The sequence below is a fragment of the Chrysemys picta genome, chromosome 10, assembly GCF_011386835.1.
Source record: "Chrysemys picta bellii isolate R12L10 chromosome 10, ASM1138683v2, whole genome shotgun sequence".
In the NCBI taxonomy this organism is placed as follows: Eukaryota; Metazoa; Chordata; order Testudines; family Emydidae; genus Chrysemys; species Chrysemys picta.
In genome coordinates, this window is record NC_088800.1 from 55,800,152 (window position 1) to 55,821,904 (window position 21,753).

Here is a 21,753-nt window from a genome sequence, read left to right on the forward strand (position 1 = left end):
CCCCATTCCAACCCCTTCCCTGCCCCAACTCTGCCCCCTCCCTACCCCTATTCCAACTCCTTCCCCAAATCCCGGCCCCACCTCCTCCCCTGAGCGTGCCATGTCTCTTCCCCCCCCCCCCCCCCGGAGTTTGCTATGCCGCCAAACAGCTGTTTGGTGGGGGCCAGGGGGGAAGCCCTGGGGGGTAGGCGGAGGAGCGGGGAGACAGTGCGCTCGGGGGGGAGGCAGAGGAGGAGGTGGGGCGGGGGGTGAGGAGAGCTTGGCTGCCAGTGGGTGCAGAGCACCCACTAACTTTTCCCCGTTGGTGCTACAGCCCCGGAGCACCCACGGAGTCAGCACCTATGCATGATAACACAACAAAAAGGGTCCCCCTCATCTAATTAATACATTTCAGAGAAAGTTATGGTTTATATACTTGGGAACCCTTAATTGACGAGGATTAGTGTGGGGTGGGGGGTTGAAAAGACCAGGAGTCAGGCAGCCACCTTTTCTATATGTCACGTGACACCCTTTCCCCCCACCCCCAACAATTGTAGCTTTAGTTTTAATTTAAAATCATATTTAATATATTAATAAGTGCACTACGGTGTGTTTTGACAAGGAACTAGTTTTAGTAATGAGAGACCCCGCAGAAATCTCTGCTATTTAATCTTTGGGAAGTGTGGAGAAGTCACTACACTTTCATTGCCGATTATACCACCTGTGGATGAATGAGGTGTGGGTTGAATAGTTTCTGCAGTAATCAATACAGATACCGTTAAGTTGCTGACTATTACAGATGGACCACTCATACTAAAAAACTAATCAGCCGAACAAGTGGCATTGGACTGAAGCTGCATAGTCTGCAGGGCAGTAAATGGCACTTGCGTGTATGACATCTGATTGTTTGATGTACCAGGAAGTTAGTAGTAATAACCAGTAGTCAGTCACCCTCATATTCCTGCTGAGTTAATGCTACGTTCCTATTCGATTTTAATAACTTACTATGCCCATTGACCCACTTCAGGGGAGAAAACCAGCAAATGTCTCACAATTTGAACACATGATCATAATGAGAACTATTCCAGACAGGATGACTGTTCTCTTACAAAATGGCAAATGCATTACTTTCTAAGATATGAAGTGGAATACCACTCTGAGAAGCTTAAAACACGTGCTGTGAATGCTCTCTGGTTTATGTTGTTCACCTGCAGTAGAGGGTTAAGATAAGTCTCTTGGATGAGCTATGTGCTGCTTTCAAGAGAAGTTTGGTGCCAGTGGCAAAATGAGAAGAGTGAGAAATGAACGACCTCACAGGAAACAAACTCTAGATATAGCTTAATGCACTACCAGGGTCCTTTGTTCTCTTTGGGGCATGGTCTGATTCTTGCCTGCATATTTATACCTGCCTCTGGAACTTTCCATTACATGCGTCTGACGAAATGGGTATTCACCCACGAAAGCTTATGCTCCAATACATCTGTTAGTCTATAAGGTGCCACAGGACTCTTTGTTGCTTTTTGCAAGGAAGATGAAACAGAATGCCAGTGAGGGAGTGATGGACGTGGCACTTGGATGCAAATTGACAATAAGGAGGTGAGAAGTGACTCATGCCACACGGGGGGGGGGGGGGGCGCAAAAAGGAGCAGTGTCTCCCTCTCCACCCTCCTCGCCATCCTGAGCTATCGTTATAACTGACAGGGAGATGGGTTAAAGTGGCTGATGGAGTTTTGCCTTGTGACTATTTGGCTTCCAGTATGTATTCAAAATATTATTTGTCTGAAGCTAAATTCCAGGCTTTTGCCCAAATAGCTATTCAGAGCAAAAGTTTAGTACAGCCCTAGTGTTGTGGGTGTTTCAAAGTGACTTTGCTGCTTGTCTTTTTGGAGAGGAAAAATTATTTTTGATTTTTGCAAAGTTTCTTGCAGATTTCAAGTTGGCCGTACTTGGTGCTCTCCAAGCATTGACATCAGCAGGGCAGAATTTGGCCCAGTCAGGCCCTGATTCTGCAGATGGGTCACTAGTGAGTTCAGTGAGGCTCCACATGGACACATGTAGAATGCAGCAAAACCTCAAGAAAAATGGCAGCAGATCATGGGTGGTTGTGGGAGACATCAAGTGGGAAAGGAATGCTGCTTGAGAGAATGTAACTTTTTACACAGAGAACAGTTTGTGGAAGCTGTCTATTTTTTCATCCTGTCAATCATGTTCTATAGTTTCAAATGTTTTGTCCTACATACAGAAATGTTTCACCCTTAAGGTATGTGAAAACACTGCGTTTAGTTCCTAAAATGGCAAGTTGTGTTTCAGACAGATTTCTCCATCTGGGAAAGATGTAAACAAACTGTACTTGAGCCTCAGATCTAGAAAAAGTTACTTGCCCATGATGCATTGTTCAGGGATGAGGCAAAACTGGCATCATGTGGGATATTACTGTAGGTAGAGGCATGATGGCTCAGTGTTTCAGATAGGGTGAACAGATCACAGGGATGAAATATCGGGACGCGGGGGGGAGGGGGCGGAGCAAAAAAAAAAAAGCAGTTTCGCAGGGGGCAGGGGCATTAGCAGGCCCCAGCCATGCTGCCGGACCGCACACAGTGCCCCGGCCGCGTGCACGGCCTTCCCCGCGGAGCCTCCCGGCCTGCCCCAGGCACATGCGGCGCGTCCCGCCACCAGCGGGGAGCCCCGCGCCTCTCCTGCTTGGCTGCGCTCCAGTGGCTCCTTCCTGGCGGGGCGAGCCGCTGGAGTGCAGCCGAGCGGGAGTGGCGCAGGGCTCCCCAGCAGCAGCAGGGAAGTTTATCGGTTCGGGGGACCCCAGCCGGCTCCTCGCCCCTGGGCGCCCCGCCTGGGACAAGTCTTGCCCCCGCAGCCCCTCTCCACCGCGTGTCTCCGGTGGGTGGCCCACGCTCCCAGGTCGTGCCGCCCACCTGGGCCCTGCCTGCTCCGTGCTGCCCCCGGACCCACCGCGCTGCCCCGTGGGCTGCAGGGCTGGAGCAGCCTCCGCGCTACACTGCAGCTCTCCCGGCCCCGGCCAGCCATGGCTCATGTGCCTAGGCTGCTGCACATGGGCGTCTCCTCCCCGGGCCCGGCTCGGGATCCAATGGGGCAGTGAGGGGGCGGAGATTTGGGGAGGGATCTAATGGGGGACGGAGGGGGTGGAGTTGGGGCGGGGGGAGCGAGAGCCCCTTGGGGCTCCGCCTGTGCGCTGGAGCGGAGGGCAAAATTGTTTTTGTCCAGTGTCCTGACTGATGTTCAGTCGGGACGCAGGACAAACAAGCAAATATCAGGATAAAATCGGGACGTCTGGTCACCCTAGTTTCAGACCATGGAAAGTGAGCTAATCCATCCAGCAGAGTGACATGAAAACAAGTGAGAGGTTTGAGCTCAACAGCTGCTCTACAGGTAATTTGAAAAGGAGAAGCTTGGAGGGTAGCTATACCTAGTACAGGGTAAGTTATTAGTCATTCTTGAAATTTAGTGGTACATTGCTTTCTTAAAGGCTAAAGGGAGAAAAGGGAAGAAAACCTGGAGAGAAGAAGGGGGATTGACTGATGAAAGGCAGAGAGTTAATTGTAAACATGTTAGTGATTTAAATAGCATGTTTCATTCACAATTACATCACAGGAGTGCAGCTGCAGCAGAGGGGTAGAGTCAAATCCCACAGTGATGAGTGAATGTGTCTTCTGGCTGCGGCACTGGCAACCTACCCTGTTGTATGGAAAGCACACGCTGTTGTGTGCTGATATTTGAAAATTGGGCATTCCCTAGCAAAAGGCAGGGCCATAGGGGGTTGCTTTGCAGGTTCCATTCCATGCTCTTCTTCACTTTGACCTGTGACTGATTCTAATCTTTTATCTCCACAGAAATTTGAAGATGGTCAGTTTGTAATGTGGACTAAATCTGTAAGTGTGTGAAATCCTCTGCTAAGGAATTGGTTCCCAGCCTTATGGCCTAGGAGCCCTTCTTGGGCTGTGCGGATTTGTTGGTGCCTGTCCCATTGTGCCATGCCCTGTGCAGTTACCATCGTGTCTCCTTTTCTCTCCCTTTCCCCCCCTTGTTGTTTGTTCTTTTTTGGTGGTATTCTCCGTCATAATTTTTAGCTCCTTTCCCCTGGTGGCCCTCCATTCCCATTCCCTCACTCACCAGAAAGCTGCATCCTTGAGAGAGAGCTTCATGGGGAGCCACCTACAACCGCTACCCACAGGAGCAGAAGCGTACTTGCAGTAGGGGATCTCATGACTGCAAGGCCATGGAGCTTCTCTCTTCTGTGCCTGCACCGTTTGGACTAGTCTGGGGCTCCCCTGGGCTGAGAGAGTCTACTTTAGGATATAAAGTGGTGACAGTCCAACAGCTGTTCATTCAAGCTTTTGATACATATTACATGCTGGGGATTCCAAAGTATAACATGTAAATGGTTTTTCAAATAAGAAACCTCTTTTGAGCAAAAACAACAAGGAGTCTGGTGGCACCTTAAAGACTAACAGATTTATTTGGGCATAAGCTTTCGTGAGTAAAAACCTCACTTCTTCGGATGCATAGAGTGAAAGTTACAGATGCAGGCATTATATACAGACACATGGAGAGCAGGGAGTTACTTCACAAGTGGAGAACCAGTGTTGACAGGGCCAATTCAATCAGGGTGGATGTGGTCCACTCCCAATAATAGATGAGGAGGTGTCAATTCCAGGAGAGGAAAAGCTGCTTCTGTAGTGAGCCAGCCACTCCCAGTCCCTATTCAAGCCCAGATTAATGGTGTTGAATTTGCAAATGAATTTTAGTTCTGCTGTTTCTCTTTGAAGTCTGTTTCTGAAGTTTTTTTGTTCAATGATAGTGACTTTTAAATCTGTAATAGAATGACCAGGGAGATTGAAGTGTTCACTTACTGACTTATGTATGTTACCATTCCTGATGTCCGATTTGTGTCCATTTATTCTTTTGCGGAGGGACTGTCCCGTTTGGCCAATGTACATGGCAGAGGGGCATTGCTGGCACATGATGGCATATATGACATTAGAGGATGTGCAGGTGAATGAGCCCCTGATGGTGTGGCTGATGTGGTTGGGTCCTCTGATGCTGTTGCCAGAGTGGATATGGGGACAGAGTAGGCAACGAGGTTTGCTACAGGGATAGGTTCCTGGGTTGGTGTTTCTGTGGTGTGGTGTGTAGTTGCTGGTGAGTATTTGCTTCAGGTTGGGGGGTTGTCTGTAAGCGAGGACCGGCCTGCCTCCCAAGGTCTGTGAGAGTGAGGGATCATTTTCCAGGATAGGTTGTAGATCGTGGATAATGCGCTGGAGAGGTTTTAGCTGGGGGCTGTATGTGATGGCCAGTGGTGTTCTGTATTTGTCCTTGTTGGGCCTGTCCTGCAGTAAGTGATTTCTGGGTACCCGTCTTGCTCTGTCAATCTGTTTCCTCACTTCCCCAGGTGGGTATTGTAGTTTTACGAATGCATGATAAAGATCTTGTAGGTGTTTGTCTCTGTCTGAGGGGTTGGAGCAAATTCGGTTGTATCTTAGGGCTTGGCTGTAGACAATGGATCGTGTGATGTGTCTTGGATGGAAGCTGGAGGCATGTAGGTACGTATAGCGGTCAGTAGGTTTCCGGTATAGGGTGGTGTTTATGTGACCATCAATTATTTGTACTGTAGTGTCCAGGAAGTGGATCTCTTGTGTGGACTGGTCCAGGCTGAAGTTGATGGTGGGGTGGAAATTGTTGAAGTCCAGGTGGAATTCTTCAAGGGCCTCCTTTCCGTGGGTCCATATGATGAAGATGTCATCAATATAGCGCAAGTAGAGGAGGGGCATTAGGGGACGAGAGCTGAGGAAGCGTTGTTCTAAGTCAGCCATAAAAATGTTGGCATACTGTGGGGCCATGCGAGTACCCATAGCAGTGCCACTGACTTGAAGGTATAAGTTGTCCCCAAATCTGAAGTGGTTGTGGGTGAGGACAAAGTCACAAAGCTCAGCCACCAGGCTTGCTGTGGCCTCATCAGGGATACTGTTCCTGACAGCTTGTAGTCCATCCTCATGTGGAATATTGGTATAAAGTGCTTCTACATCCATGGTGGCCAGGATGGTGTTTTCAGGAAGAACATCAATGCATTGTAGTTTCCTTAGGAAGTCGGTGGTGTCTCGAAGATAGCTGGGAGTGCTGGTAGCATAGGGTCTGAGGAGAGAGTCCAAATAGCCAGATAATCCTGCTGTCAGAGTGCCAATGCCTGAGATGATGGGGCGTCCAGGGTTTCCGGGTTTATGGATCTTGGGTAGCAGATAGAATACCCCTGGTCGGGGTTCTGCGGGTGTGTCCATGTAGATTTGTTCCCGTACTGTAGCTGGGAGTTTCTTGAGCAGATGGTGTAGTTTCTTTTGGTATTCCTCAGTGGGATCAGAGGATAGTGGCCTGTAGAATGTGGTCTTGGAGAGTTGCCTGGCAGCCTCCTGTTCATAATCTGACCTGTTCATTATGACTACAGCACCTCCTTTGTCAGCCCCTTTGATGATAATGTCAGAGTTGTTTCTGAGGCTGTGGATGGCATTGCGTTCTGTACGGCTGAGGTTATGGGACAAGTGATGTTGTTTGTCCACAATTTCAGCCTGTGCACGTCTGCGGAAACACTCTATGTAGAGGTCCAGTCTGTCATTTCGACCGTCAGGAGGAGTCCACGCAGAGTTCTTCTTCTTGTAGTGTTGGTAGGAGGGTTCCTGTGGGTCAGTGCACTGTTCAGTGGTGCGTTGAAAATATTCCTTGAGTCGGAGACGACGAAAGTAGGCTTCCAGATCACCGCAGAACTGTATCATGTTCGTGGGGATGGTGGGACAGAAAGAGAGTCCCCGAGATAGGACAGACTCTTCTGCTGGGCTAAGTGTGTGGTTGGAAAGATTGACAATGTTGTTAGATGAGTTGAGGGTACCATTGTTATAGCCCCCAGTGGCAGGTATTAGTTTAGATAGTTTACAGTCCTTTTTCCTCTGTAGAGAAGTGAAGTGTGCATTGTAAATGGCTTGTCTCATTTTTGTAAAGTCCATCCACAGCCTCAGAAACAACTCTGACATTATCATCAAAGGGGCTGACAAAGGAGGTGCTGTAGTCATAATGAACAGGTCAGATTATGAACAGGAGGCTGCCAGGCAACTCTCCAAGACCCATCATTATATTGATGACATCTTCATCATATGGACCCACGGAAAGGAGGCCCTTGAAGAATTCCACCTGGACTTCAACAATTTCCACCCCACCATCAACTTCAGCCTGGACCAGTCCACACAAGAGATCCACTTCCTGGACACTACAGTACAAATAATTGATGGTCACATAAACACCACCCTATACCGGAAACCTACTGACCGCTATACGTACCTACATGCCTCCAGCTTCCATCCAAGACACATCACACGATCCATTGTCTACAGCCAAGCCCTAAGATACAACCGAATTTGCTCCAACCCCTCAGACAGAGACAAACACCTACAAGATCTTTATCATGCATTCGTAAAACTACAATACCCACCTGGGGAAGTGAGGAAACAGATTGACAGAGCAAGACGGGTACCCAGAAATCACTTACTGCAGGACAGGCCCAACAAGGACAAATACAGAACACCACTGGCCATCACATACAGCCCCCAGCTAAAACCTCTCCAGCGCATTATCCACGATCTACAACCTATCCTGGAAAATGATCCCTCACTCTCACAGACCTTGGGAGGCAGGCCGGTCCTCGCTTACAGACAACCCCCCAACCTGAAGCAAATACTCACCAGCAACTACACACCACACCACAGAAACACCAACCCAGGAACCTATCCCTGTAGCAAACCTCGTTGCCTACTCTGTCCCCATATCCACTCTGGCAACAGCATCAGAGGACCCAACCACATCAGCCACACCATCAGGGGCTCATTCACCTGCACATCCTCTAATGTCATATATGCCATCATGTGCCAGCAATGCCCCTCTGCCATGTACATTGGCCAAACGGGACAGTCCCTCCGCAAAAGAATAAATGGACACAAATCGGACATCAGGAATGGTAACATACATAAGCCAGTAAGTGAACACTTCAATCTCCCTGGTCATTCTATTACAGATTTAAAAGTCACTATCATTGAACAAAAAAACTTCAGAAACAGACTTCAAAGAGAAACAGCAGAACTAAAATTCATTTGCAAATTCAACACCATTAATCTGGGCTTGAATAGGGACTGGGAGTGGCTGGCTCACTACAGAAGCAGCTTTTCCTCTCCTGGAATTGACACCTCCTCATCTATTATTGGGAGTGGACCACATCCACCCTGATTGAATTGGCCCTGTCAACACTGGTTCTCCACTTGTGAAGTAACTCCCTGCTCTCCATGTGTCTGTATATAATGCCTGCATCTGTAACTTTCACTCTATGCATCCGAAGAAGTGAGGTTTTTACTCACGAAAGCTTATGCCCAAATAAATCTGTTAGTCTTTAAGGTGCCACCAGACTCCTTGTTGTTTTTGTAGATACAGACTAACACGGCTACCCCCTGATACTCTTTTGAGCAGTGAGTCTGAGTCAGTGGGAGTTAAGATGCTGATTACACAGCTGAGTTTAATTACATAATTGCATACTTAACCAGATTTGAACACCTGTTTTGGATTAATTTAACAAATGGGAGTAATCTGTGTTCTATACTACTGGCAGACAAAACATCAGCTGTTAAAGGACTGGAGAAAATATCTGAAAGTGGGGCTATTGTTTATTTGGAGACGAATGGAAAACTAATTACCAGATTTCTTTGTGATTCAAAGAGCAAACACTTTGGGGTAGGGCTGGGCTGTTCTTTGCCATTTTCGGGGTCTGAGCTTTCCAGCTGCATTTGAATCACCTGCAGATTGGATTTCCAAATGGGAACTCTAACCCTCCCTTTACTGCAGTGGTGTGAGGCCAGGTCTATACTACAGACCTATATCAGTATAACTATGTCACTCGGGGTGTGGATTATGCATAGTTATACCATCCTAACCCACCCATGTAGACAGGGCTAGGTTGGCAGGAGAGCTTCTCCCATTGGCATAGCTACTGCCTCTCGGGGAGGTGGATTTACTATGCCAATGGAAGAAGCTCTCCCATCAGTGTAGGAGCATCTTCACTAAAGGACTAGAGCAGCACAGCTGCACTGCTGTAGTGTTATATGTGAAGATGAGCCCTGGTCTGCACTACAGAATTACTTCGGTATAACTACGTCACTCGGGTGTGAATAATCCACATCCCTGAGCGACATAGTTATACCAATATAAGTCTGTAGTGTAAACCTGGCCTCACACCTACACGCTAGTGTAGACAGCACTATGTCGGTAGGAGAGCGCTCTGTCATTGGCTTAGAGCATCTTCACCAGAAGGGCTACAGCAGTGCAGCTGAAAATCTGTAGTGTAGACCTGCCCTGAATACTGCCCAAATAGAGAAACAAATGCTGTGGGTCATATTTTTGAGTTAGTCATTGTTGCAAATGAAGGGAAAGTTGCTGAGATTATCAGTATAATTACCTCAGAATTTATTACCCTTGTCCAACCTTAAATGACTTTGAAGTGATTTGTATCACATTATAAAAATAACTTCTCACGGAAAGGTTTGGGACATTGTTGTTATCAAACCGAGTCCAGTGGAGAATCCACTTTCCTGCTGTTGTGGTAGGATAGAAGGAGTGTTTAATTATTTTTATTATGGGTGATGGATGCATTCTATCATGTCAGAAGCTGCTCTAGCTTTATAGTTGGAGCATGACGGCACAGCTCCTAGTGCAGAAATGCTGGGCTGAGCTACCCTGGGACTTCCAGTTGATGCTTAATGTAGCAATGAGCAGCGCTACTTGGATGCTCAGCCTGTGGCTGGGGAATCATCCCAAGAACCTGTCCTGGTGCTCAGGGCTTCCTTCGTGGTGCTTGCCAGTGCAATATTACCTGTATTGCCAGGACCTCCTGCTGCAAGAACTGAATGATACCTGGTTCACTTGCTCAGACAGATGATCAAGGAGGAGAAAGTGGCAAACCAGCAAAATGGCCAAATCTGAGTGGGAAATCTGTATGCAAGACCATTCGTTCCTCTGTTCCATTCCTAATTGGAATGCTTCCTAGCATTGACTCTTCCCATGTCAAGTTTCTGGCCAGCAGAGCTGATGGATGTGCAGCACCCAGTGTCACAAGGAAGCAAGTTGCGTCTGCCATAGGATTGCCAGGCGTCTGGTTTTTTAAAAGAACACCCAGTTGAAAAATTAAAAGTCTGGTCAGCAGTGCAGCAGGGGCCCAGGGCTAAGGCAGGCTCTCTGCCTGCCCTAGCTCTGTGCGGCTCCCGAAAACGGCCGCTAGGTCCCTGCAGCCCCCAGGCGCATGGGCGGCCAGGGAGGCTCCACGCGCTGCCTGCGCCCTGAGTGCAGGGCAAGCAAGTCCCATTGGCCAGGAACCGTGACCAATGGGAGCTGCAGGGGCAGTGCCTGCAGGCGCAAGGGCAGCACGTGGAGCCACGGGCCGCAGAGACCTGGTGGCCGCTTCCTGGGAGCCACGGTAAGCGCTGCTGGGACCCCACATCCCCTCTTGCACCCCAACCCTCTGTCCCAGCGCAGAGCCCCCTCCTGCACCCCAAACCCCTCATCCCTCCCCCCACCCCAGAGCCTACACCCCTAGCTGGAGGCTGCACCCCCCCTGCATCCCAACCCCCTGCCCCAGCCCAGAGCCTTCTCGCGCACCATACACCCCTCATTTCTGGTCCCACCTGGAGCCTGCACCCCCAGTCCAGAGATCATAGCCTCCTGCATCCAAACTCCTCATCCCCAGCCTCACCCCAGAGCCTGCACCCCCAGTCGCAGCCATCACCCCCCTCCCACACCCCAACCCCCTGTCCCAGCCTGGTGAAAGTGAGTGAGAGTGGGGGAGAGCAAGCAACAGAGGGAGGGGGGATGGAGTGAGTGGGGGCAGAGCCTCAGAGAAGGGGCAGGGCTTCAGGGAAGGAGCATGGCAGGGGTATTTGGTTTTGTTTGATTAGAAAGTTGGCAACCCTAGTCCACCACCCAGTTTTCTCTGACTTCTGGGGCAGGTTGATTTACTAGATGTGGCGTAGAGGTCTCTAGAAAAAGGTGAGGTTTTTAAATTATTGCTGACTGTTGTGGTGATATGGAGGCAGTTATAGCTGTTGGAGCTCTATTTTTGTACAAAATGATGTTCTTTTAAAAAAAAATTGCCAGGGATTTATGCTGCTTAAAACACATTTGAATAAATCTAACGAAATGTAGTAGGTGGATGGGTGAGCTGGCCAGTCTGATTCCCCTTATGAGACACCTACTGGCTGTTCACGTGAGCTCCTGCCACTGGCTCTGGTAGCACCATGGTTTTCTCAGTGCTCTCATTCCTCTGCTTCAAGGCCCTTTGTTTTTGGTCACCACTTTGCAGCCTCCCCCTCAGCCCCCTCCCCCTCCCCCCCTGTTCCCCGATGGCTCTTATGGGGGTAGAAATGGAGTGGTAAGCTCTCCACCTCAGACAGAAACAGTTTGCTTCCAGAAACACTGGAGTTGTGTTAGATTTCAGTAGGTCTTCCCATGCTAAGCTTGTCTTTTCGTTTGTTCCCATTTTACTTTACTAGTTTGGATAAAATGGAACCCAGATGCAAACAACCCCTGATCAACAAGGCCATCTCAATTCTCCTTTTCTTTAATCAGATATTTGAAGCGGCTATGTCCACCTTTTATCTGGGATTTTCCATTGGAGGGCTAGGCACCATCTTATGCCATACCATTAGGCACATAGGATTCTTACTACTCACCCTTGCCAGTTGGAAAAAATGCAGCATAAGAGTTGATTCAGGTCTGAGGGAGGAAGCAGTTCTGTTCGTGCAGTATCTGCTCCAGAGGACCCGTGGCCTCAGGCCGTAATGACCATGTGTGTTTCCTTTTAACACTGAAGGATGTGTGTGAGAGGGAGTGTCTCTCTCTCTCTCTGGCTGGTGAATCTTGCCCACATGCTCAGGGTCTAACTGATTGCCATATTTGGGGTTAGTAAGGAATTTTGCCCCAGGTCAGATAGGCAGAGACCCTAGAGGGATTTCGCCTTCCTCTGCAGCGTGGTGCACGAGTCACTTGTAGGTTTAAACTAGTGTGAATGATGGATTCTCTAACTTGAAGTCTTTAAATCATGATTTGAGGCCTTCAGTAACTCAGCAGAGGTTATGCATAAGGCTGCGATTCTATCATGGAGGTCAAAGATTCCATGATACTAAGAGATGTTTTTGTGTTCTTGAAAATTCCAATGAAAGCGTTAGATTTGAGGAAAAAATGAGAAATCACTTATTTCCTTTAAAATCTGCAGTACAAGAAGTGTCAAAAATCCCATTTCGTGCACCATTGTTGCCAGGGCCTGCGTTAAGGGGTAGCAACCAGGGCAGTTGCCCGGGGCCCCAAACCACAGGGGGCCCTATGAAGCCCAGGCAGCAGGACTCGGGCATCAGCCCCGGGTGACGGGGCTTGGGCTATAGCTTTTTGTATATTTCCATGATTTATTGTTTATTGCCTGCGTCCTGTCCATGACTTTTAATAAAAAATATCCGTGCCAAAATCATAGCCTTAGAAATGCGTCTATTACAGGAGTGGGTGGGTGAGGTTCTGTGGCTTGCAATGGGCAGGAGGTCAGATGAGATTATAATGATGGTCCCTTCTGACCTTAAATTCAATGAGATCTGCTGCTGAGACTCCTGGAGAGGTAAATTATTCAGACAGAATTTGGGCATGTGACTGTTCAGGGCATGGCTCTGGAAAATTGGCTTTGTCGTCATGTTTATTGGCTCTTAAATCTTTTATGACAAGCTGTAGTGCAGCTTTTGTTCAAGGCCATTGGAACATTATATTTTTCATTCTTCCTTTCTCTTTCCCCTAACAGTTTAATGAGGCCTGAAAACTAACCTGGTGTAAAGCTGATTTTTATTATGATTGTAGGTTTTAAGCTCTGGGTTTCTGTAACGTGCCTGATTTTTTTAAAGCTATTACTTGTGGCTTTTAGAATAAATTAACAAGCAAACCAACCTGATTATTTGCTTACATGACACATGAGCTGTACTGGTCTCATGAATGTGACTCTGTTTTGACAGACATAGAAACAAAAAAACCCAGGAGTACTTGTGGCACCTTAGAGATTAACAAATTTATTTGAGCATCTGATGAAGTGGGTTTTAGCCCACGAAAGCTTATGCTCAAATAAATTTGTTAGTCTCTAAGGTGCCACAAGTACTCCTGTTCTTTTTGCGGATACAGACTAACACGGCTGCTACTCTGAAACCTGTCATAGAAACAAAAGATGCCTTGGTAGACCCAAAGGAAGGAGTTTACCCAAGCTCATTTTTGTCTATATCTACTATTTTTCATTTATTTCCCTTCTGATCCTCACTTTTTGCTGAGGGTTGGGACTGGCTGATCAGGGTCATGGGATTGTAAGTTCACTTGGGAGGTAGGAAGCTCACAAGTAAGGGTCTAGTGCTCTTCGGGTCCTGCACTTTGCAGTGCAGACATAAAGCCACACAATTCCCTTCGCTCCCTGGGGCGCGTGGTAATGCTATCAGGGCACTGCCTGCTCTCTTCTGCCATGCATGAAAGAGAGGTTTTCAGTAAACTGCCCAATTAACGGGGTGCTGGTTATAAATTATTTGCTGATTGCCAGAAAGAAAGTCATGTCTTTGACAAATACTGTTTGACTATCTATAAAATTGGATGAATAAGGGAGAAAATTAATGGCTGAGTAATTTATTCAACTGCTGATAGAAAAGCATAACAAATATTACTGGCTGACTCTAGTTTAAGCTCCTACCTTTCATTTTATTCTGGGAAGGAGTCTTCGTCCCCAGATGCTGCAGTCTGTTAGCCCACCCCCTTGCTTTCCTGCCTGAGGCTGGAACTGGTGTGTAGCAGTGTCGGGTGCACTTTGGTTTCTCAGAGACGGGGTTAATGGGCTTGTTTAGCTCCTGTGTAGAATGTCTCAGTGTTTGCTTTTCTCTCTCCTGGGAAAACTCGTGTATCCATTACACTAGGGAATGACTTTCTGATTTGTGTCAGCATATGAGGCTCACAGTCTCCCTCCACCTATATGGCCCTGGAATTGTACTGAAATCTATATTAAACGGTAAGGATCAGTGTGCCAGTGAAAGAAGCGTTCAGTGCATGCTTTTCCCCAAAGGTGACCTACAGAGCAGGTCAGGGCCCTCCAGTCTAGAATACTGAAGGCTTGTGGCCCTTCTTTATCTTCCCTATTCCAGCTGTATCCAGCCTGAGTACTGATTTTTGCAGGTGAATGTCAACAGAGCTATATTTCTCCCCTCCTTGCAGCGTGGGAATCTTCTAATATCAGTCGTTGTTTCCTGTTTCACATGAAGCTGCGCTGAGGCCCTGTGATATTATTTGCTTAGCTCCTATTTAACACCTAGAGTTTTTTTTCCTGCTGTGCCATTGTTAATAACTCAGTGCTTTCCAATCCGAAGCTCTGAGGTAGTGACTGAATATCCTGTACCTTGCTTTCTTTGATCTATTCCAAAGTCTATTGTAACACTGTCCTTTCTGTTACTGCAGGTGATGCAAATTGTCTGATGAATTCTGATGAGTATTCTGTGATGGATAACAAGGACTTGGAAGCAGAGATCCACCCTCTGAAGAATGAGGATGGGAAAGCTCCAGATAACCATGAGAACTGTGCAGAGAAAGAAGGTCTCTGCAGGAAGCCCACCCGCTTGTCTCAGCTCTCCCGATGGCGCACTGCTGCCTTCTTCCTCTCATTATTCCTGTGCCTGATTGTGGTGTTTGCCTTTTCGTTCATCATCCCGTGTCCAGTGAGGCCTGTTTCACAAAGGACATGGAACAGGAAATATGACCGTGCGGGTGAGTCTGATGGACTAAACAGTATTTCTAAGCGCTCATTTCCCTGTGCTCATCATAATCAGGATTGCAGAACCTTGCCCAAAGTGTGGCCTCAATCTAGGGCAAGGGTTGGCAACCTTTCAGAAGTGGTGTGCCGAGTCTTCATTTATTCACTCTAATTTAAGGTTTCGCGTGCATCATACATTTTAACGTTTTTAGAAGGTCTCTTTCTATAAGTCTATAATATATAACTAAATTATTGTTGTATGTAAAGTAAATAAGGTTTTTAAAATTAAAATGCAGAGCCCCCCGGTGGCTAGGACCCGGGCAGTGTGAGTGCCACCGAAAATCCGCTCGTGTGCCGCCTTGGGCACGGGTGCCGCCTTGGGCACGGGTGCCATAGGTTGCCTACCCCTGGTCTAGGGCCAGCAAGGACATTGCCCATGAGAGTGTGAGCTGCAGGTATCCCAGGTCTTGATACGCAATGTCCTATCTTAATTGAAGTGGCCTTCTGGTAGGTGTTTGAAATCTTTTATACATAGGCAAATTAGTGCTGCCCTCAAGCACTAGAAAGGTAGCAGATTGGCCCTTGGTTGGGCAAAGCTTGAGAGGATGTTTTTACAGAATTGACCTTTATTGTGGTTGAACTTTAACTTAAAATGTTCTTTAGGTGCCTTTGACCTGAGACTTAAGAGCAGTAATGGGGTCTTTCCTTCATCAGAAATGAGTACTTCTATCTTACCTTCATTGGATTAGTGAAGGGAGAGAATCGTGTCTGTCTTGTAAATTACTCTCATGCTTAATTCTGAAGAGAAATGTCCTTTTACTGAACTCGTGTGTGAAAAGCTAGGTAGAGCTCCATTGTATGCCAGACCCTTTGATACTACAGCCTTCTCTGCCCTCACAGCTTGCTATGCCACTTTAATTGTCCTCCTTCAGTTTAAGGGGAGGAGCAGTGCTTCTGTCTTGTGTGTTCCTAGCGTAACAAACCATGGCCACATTACACAGACATTGCGCCCATCAGCAGGGATCAAACCCAGTGCTTATAAACCCTGGCCTCTACCCTTTGAGCTAAAGGAGAGCTCCATTGACTAAGACCTAGTACCAGGCTGTTATATCTGCAAATGCCAGCCATTAGAGAGAGATAATTGCATGCCCTAAATCAGTGTATTACATTAGCACAGTTTCAGACATTATCAAATTCTCAACTGTTTGACTCCCCTAACTGCATAAGGTTTCCTAATATTTACTGATGGATACAACTGTTGTTGTATTTTTGTGGTAGTGCCTAGGGCCCCCGATCCTAGACCAGAGATTCCCCTGTGTTAGGCACTGTTCTCACACTAGTATAAATGAAGTGCTGATCTATCTTGGCATTGCTTTCCCAAAGAAAAAGGGAGGGGGCAGCAACCAGGCTTTTAAGAAAATGCATTTTCCTCCAGTTTACCTGCGTTGTCATTGTGCCCTTCAATCCTGTTGAACCAAGCACTGCTTTCTAGCATCCGGTTTGTGATCTCTCTGCAGTGACCTACAGGTTTCTGGCTGTAGAAGATGTGAACGAAGACAAAGTGCAAGATGTTATCTTCGTTTTCAAAGATACCAATGGCAGCAGCAGTTTTAACAGATCCTGCTCAGATGAAGGTAACTGTGACTCTAAGCAGAAACAGACAGAGGCATAGTGGTGAGGGGTGTGCTTTCTCTTTTAGTGCTGGTCAGTAATGCTGCGATGACCGAGACCCCTTGGGTGGATGGAGGTGTCCTCAGAGATGAGGAATAAATCTCCCGAAGAGCTAGCATTCAATGTCTGTGCAGCACATGTCTAGCCGTGCTGCGGTCTTCTCTCACTCCCGAAGCAGGAACCACTATTCACCAAGCCAGAAGGAAGAGGGAGAATTGAGAGGCAGTGTGAATATAAAGGGGAAACATGAACGCTGGTCATCTGGGGACGGGAGGGGGGGAACAAGTTATCCCACTGAACTGGTTGTGTGCACGGACAGGTAGAGGGGAGGACAGTACTCTTCCCTCTGCAATGTGTTCTTTCTTCAGGCCTTTCCGCTCCATGTGCCTTTGTTACTGCTGTCTCGGGCACCAACGGCAGCACGCTCTGGGAGAGGCCTGTCACTGAAGACCTCCTGTGGATGGAGTGCGCCATTGAGCAGCTGGGTGGGGCTCAGTCCCCAGGCTGTCTTGTCATTGGGAACCCAGAGTTACTAACTGCAATCAACCCTCACACAGGTAGGCTAAGGGGCAGAACTTGACTGAACCACAGGGGATTCACACCTCTGCTATTGCTTTTCATCCCTTCTATCCCCTGGCGGTAGGGGAACCCTGCTGGTTTATGAATAAGGTACAGGCTAATGCCAGGTATTTCATCAGCATGAAAACATAGTGATGTTTGCAACGTGGATGCATTGGCTAAGGCTGTGAGAAGCCAACATGCTCCCAGCCAATTCAGTTCCGAAGCTGCCATTTTGTCCGGCTGTGTGTGTTGGATACTGTCTGTATCCGCTCCTCCCTCCCTCCTGGAAAGCGCTAGGTGCCACCAAACAGCTGTTAGGAGGCGGGAAGCGCTGGGAGGGGGAGGAGCGGGGACGTGGTTCAAATGGTGTCCCGATCGTACATTGATCGGGACGTGGGACAAAGGGTTAAATATCGGGACATCTGGTCACCCTATTTGTATGATGCAGCTTGTGGCCTGACATGCTTTTTTTCCAGGCCCTTGTTATCCAGTACAGTTGCCTTAGGTACTGAAAAACTCTGAATATTGATTACACCATTAAAGTTAATCTAGTCATCCCTGGCTTCCTTTGATGGGATTTAATGTCAAAAGCAGCCATCATCGAGCACATTTAAGGATTCATCAGAGCTGAATAAATGTGTTCTTAATCAAGTTTTCACCTATTCAAAAGAATTCCCAGCCTATTCTACTACAGAAAGTAGCCTGGAGATTTTAACTGTAGATCCACCAGGCAGCCTTTTCACAACTCCCGTTCAGGAGATTCTTTCTCCAAAGGGGGAACAACCCAGCTACTTTGCTTCCAACAGTACAAGTGAGGACAATGAATTAAAGACCAAGACCTCCATGGTAGCATTTTCTGAAATGCTTCAAGTTCCACACGCAGGGCCAGTTAGGCAGAACTTCAGGGTCTCAATGGGTGGATGAGATAGTGGTGTAGAGAGGAGGGATTTAGATTTATTTGGAACTGGGGAATCTTTTGGGAAAGGAGGAGCCTATATAGGAAAGATGGGCTCCAACTGAACCAAAACAGAACGAGATTGCTGGCAGGTAAAATTAAAAAATTAGTGGAAATAAACTAAACGCTGGGGCAAAGCCAACAGGTGTGGATGAACGGTTCAAACAGAGACATCCCTTATGACAGATTTATTAACAGCCTGGCTCTATATCTTAGTAAACAGGAGAGGATATGTATTGATCTGTCTGGGGATTGGTCCTGCTTTGAGCAGGGGGTTGGACTAGATGTCCTCCTGAGGTCCCGTCCAACCCTGATATTCTATGATTCTATGATTGATCAAATACAGGTAGAAACTGAAGAAAAATAGGCAAATGAAAGCGTCCCATTCAGTTACATCACATGAAGGCAGACAACTAAACTTTGACACATTTTACAAGTGCTTGTATACAAATGCAGTAACTCTAAATATTAAGATGCATGAACTTGAGTGCCTGGTATTGAATGAGGATATTGATATAATAGGTGTGATGGGTTCGGTCACAGAGACCCCCTTGGGGCTGTCACCTGATGTGCTGAAACTATCTCTGAGCCTGTCTTTCCTGCCAGCTTGGGACTCCAGAACCCTGTCTGGCTGAGCCAGACATGCTAAACTGCTGCAACACAGACCCAGGGTCTGAAACACCCCCTCCCCCCCCAAACTTAACTGAAGCAGCTCAGCAAATACTCCTGTCTCCAGCACCCCGTTCCCAATGGGATCCAAACCCCAAATAAATCCGTTTTACTCTGTATAAAGCTTATACAGGGTAAACTCATAAATTGTCCACCCTCTGTAACACTGATAGAGAGATATGCACAGCTGATTGCTCCCCCAGGTATTAATCACTTATTGTGGGTTAATTAATAAACAAAAGTGACTTATTCAGTATAAAAAGTAGGATTTAAGTGGTTTCAAGTAAAACAGACAGAACAAAGTAAGTCACCAAGCAAAATAAAATAAAACATTCAAGTCTAAGCCTAATACATTAAGAAACCGCATATAGGTAAATCTCACCCTCAGAGATGTTCCAATAAGCTTCTTTCACAGACTAGACTCCTTCCTACTCTGTGCCCAATCCTTTCCCCTGGTACAGTCCTTGTTAGTTCCAGCTCAGGTACTAACTAGGGGATTTCTCATGACTGGCAACCCCTTTGTTCTGTTCCACCCCCTTTTATAGCTTTGGCACAAGGTGGGAATCTTTTGTCTCTCTGGGTCCCCACTCCTCCTTCTAAATGGAAAAGCACCAGGTTTAAGATGGATTCCAGTACCAGGTTACATGTCCTGTGAGACCCCAAGCCTCCATTCTTTCCGGAATGACTCACAGGAAGGCTTGCAAGTAAACAGAACCATTTACAACCAATTGTCCTAGTCAATGGGCGCCATCAAGATTCTAAACCACCATTAATGGCCCACACTTTGCATAATTACAATAGGACTTCAGAGATATACTTCATATTTCTAGTTTTAGATACAAGAATGACATACATACAAATAGGATGAACACTCAGTAGATTATAAGCTTTGTAATGATACCTTACAAGAGACCTTATGCATTAAGCATATTCCAGTTACATTATATTCACACTCAGTAGCATATTTCCATAAAACATATGGAGTGCAACACCACAATAGGCATCACAGAAACTTGGTGGAATGAGGATAATCAATGGGACTCAGTAATACCAGGGTACAAAATATGTCGGAATGACAGAATAGGTTACACTGATGGGGAAGTGGAACTATATGTGAAGGAACGCATAATCAAATATAGTAAAAACCCTAAATGAATCAAACCGTACCATCGAATCTCTATGGATAGAAATTCCATGCTTTAATAATAAGAATATAAGAACAGCTATACTGGGTCAGACCAAAGGTCCATCTAGCCTAGTATTCCATCTTCCAACAGTGGCCAATGCCAGGTACCCCAGAGGGAATGAACAGAACAGGTAATCATCAAGTGATCCATTCCCTGTTGCTCATTCCCATCTTCTGGCAAACAGAGGCTAAGGACACCATCCCTGCCCATCCTGGCTAATAGCCATTGATGGAGCTATCCTCCATGAATTTATCTAGTTCTTTTTTTAACCCTGTTACAGTTTTGGCCTTCACAACATCCTCTGGCAAAGAGTTCCACAGGTTGACTGTGCGTTGTGTGAAGAAATACTTCCTTTTGTTTGTTTTAAACCTGCTGCCTATTAATTTCATTTGTTGACCCCTAATTCTTGTATTATGAGAAGGAGTAAATAACACTTCCTTATTTACTTTCTCCACACCAGTAGTGATTTTATAGACCTCTATCATATTCCTCCCCTTAATCGTCCCAGTCTTACTAATCTCTCCTCATATGGAAGCCATTCCATACCCTAATCATTTTTGTTGCCCTTTTCTGAACCTTTTCCAATTCCAATATATCTTTTTTGAGATGGGGGGACCACATCTGCACGCAGTGTTCAAGATGTGGGCATACCATGGATTTATATGGAGGCAATATGATATTTTCTGCCTTATTATCTATCCCTTTCTTAATGATTCCCAACGTTCTGTTAGCTTTTTTGACTGCCGCTGCACATTGAGTGGATGTTTTCAGAGAACTATCCACAATGACTCCAAGATCTTTCCCTTGAGTGGTAACAGCTAATTTAGAGCCCATCATTTTACATGTATAGTTGGGATTATGTTTTCCAATGTGCATTACTTTGCATTTATCAACACTGAATTTCATCTGCCATTTTGTTGCCCAGTCACCCAGTTCTGAGAGATCCTTTTGTAGTTCTTCGCAGTCTGCCTGGGACATAACCATCCTGAGTAGTTTTGTATCATCTGCGAATTTTGCCACCTCACTGTTTACCCCTTTTTCCAGATCATTTATTTGAATAGGACTGGTCCCAATACAGACCCCTGGGGGACACCACTATTTACTTCTCTCCATTCTGAAAACTGACTATTTATTCATACCCCTTGTTTAATATAATTTAACCAGTTACCAATCCATGAGAGGACCTACCCTCTTATCCCATGACAGCTTACTTTGCTTAAGAGCCTTTGGTGAGGGACCTTGTCAAAGGCTTCCTGAAAAACTAAGTACACTATATCCACTGGATCCCCCTTGTCCACATGCTCGTTGACCCCCTCAGAGAATTCTAGCAGATTGGTGAGGGATGATTTCCCTTTACAAAAACCATGTTGACTCTTCCCCAACAAATTATATTCATATGTGTGTCTGACAATTTTTTGTTCTTGACTATAGTTTCAACCAGTTTGTCCGGTACTGAAGTCAGGCTTCAGTATTATGGCCTGTAATTGCCGTGATAACCTCTGGAGCCCTTTTTAAAAATTGGTGTCACATTAGCTAGCCTCCAGTCATTTGTTAGAGAAGCTGATTTAAATGATAGGTTACAGACTATAGTTAGTAGTTCTGTAATTTCACATTTGAATTCCTTCAGAACTCTTGAGTGAATACTATCTGGTCCTGGAGACTTATTACAGTTTAGTTTATCAATTTGTTCCAAAACCTCCTCTACTGACACCTCAGTCTGGGACAATTCCTCAGATTTGGCACCTACAAAGAATTACTCGGGTTTGGGAATCTCCCTCACATCCTCAGGAGTGAAGACTGATGCAAAGAATTCATTTAGTTTCTCCGCAATGGCCTTATTGTCCTTGAGTGCTCCTTTAGCATCTTGATCGTCCAGT

The 21,753-nt window shown here is 46.5% G+C and overlaps 1 protein-coding gene across 2 annotated transcripts in view; it reads left to right on the plus strand.

Annotated features, from left to right (window-relative positions):
* FAM234A (family with sequence similarity 234 member A) overlaps nucleotides 1-21,753 on the plus strand; it is a 56,472-nt gene that overhangs the window by 14,817 nt on the left and 19,902 nt on the right. The window contains exons 1-4 of one of the 2 annotated variants that reach the window (XM_065559841.1): nucleotides 3,848-3,881; nucleotides 14,542-14,847; nucleotides 16,351-16,467; nucleotides 16,873-17,061. In XM_065559841.1, coding sequence (XP_065415913.1) covers nucleotides 14,559-14,847; nucleotides 16,351-16,467; nucleotides 16,873-17,061 — 595 coding nt within the window. In that variant the 5' untranslated portion in view covers nucleotides 3,848-3,881; nucleotides 14,542-14,558. Of the gene's footprint in view, nucleotides 1-3,847; nucleotides 3,882-14,541; nucleotides 14,848-16,350; nucleotides 16,468-16,872; nucleotides 17,062-21,753 lie in introns of those variants that run through there. The other variant, XM_005294419.5, reaches the window with a different exon arrangement.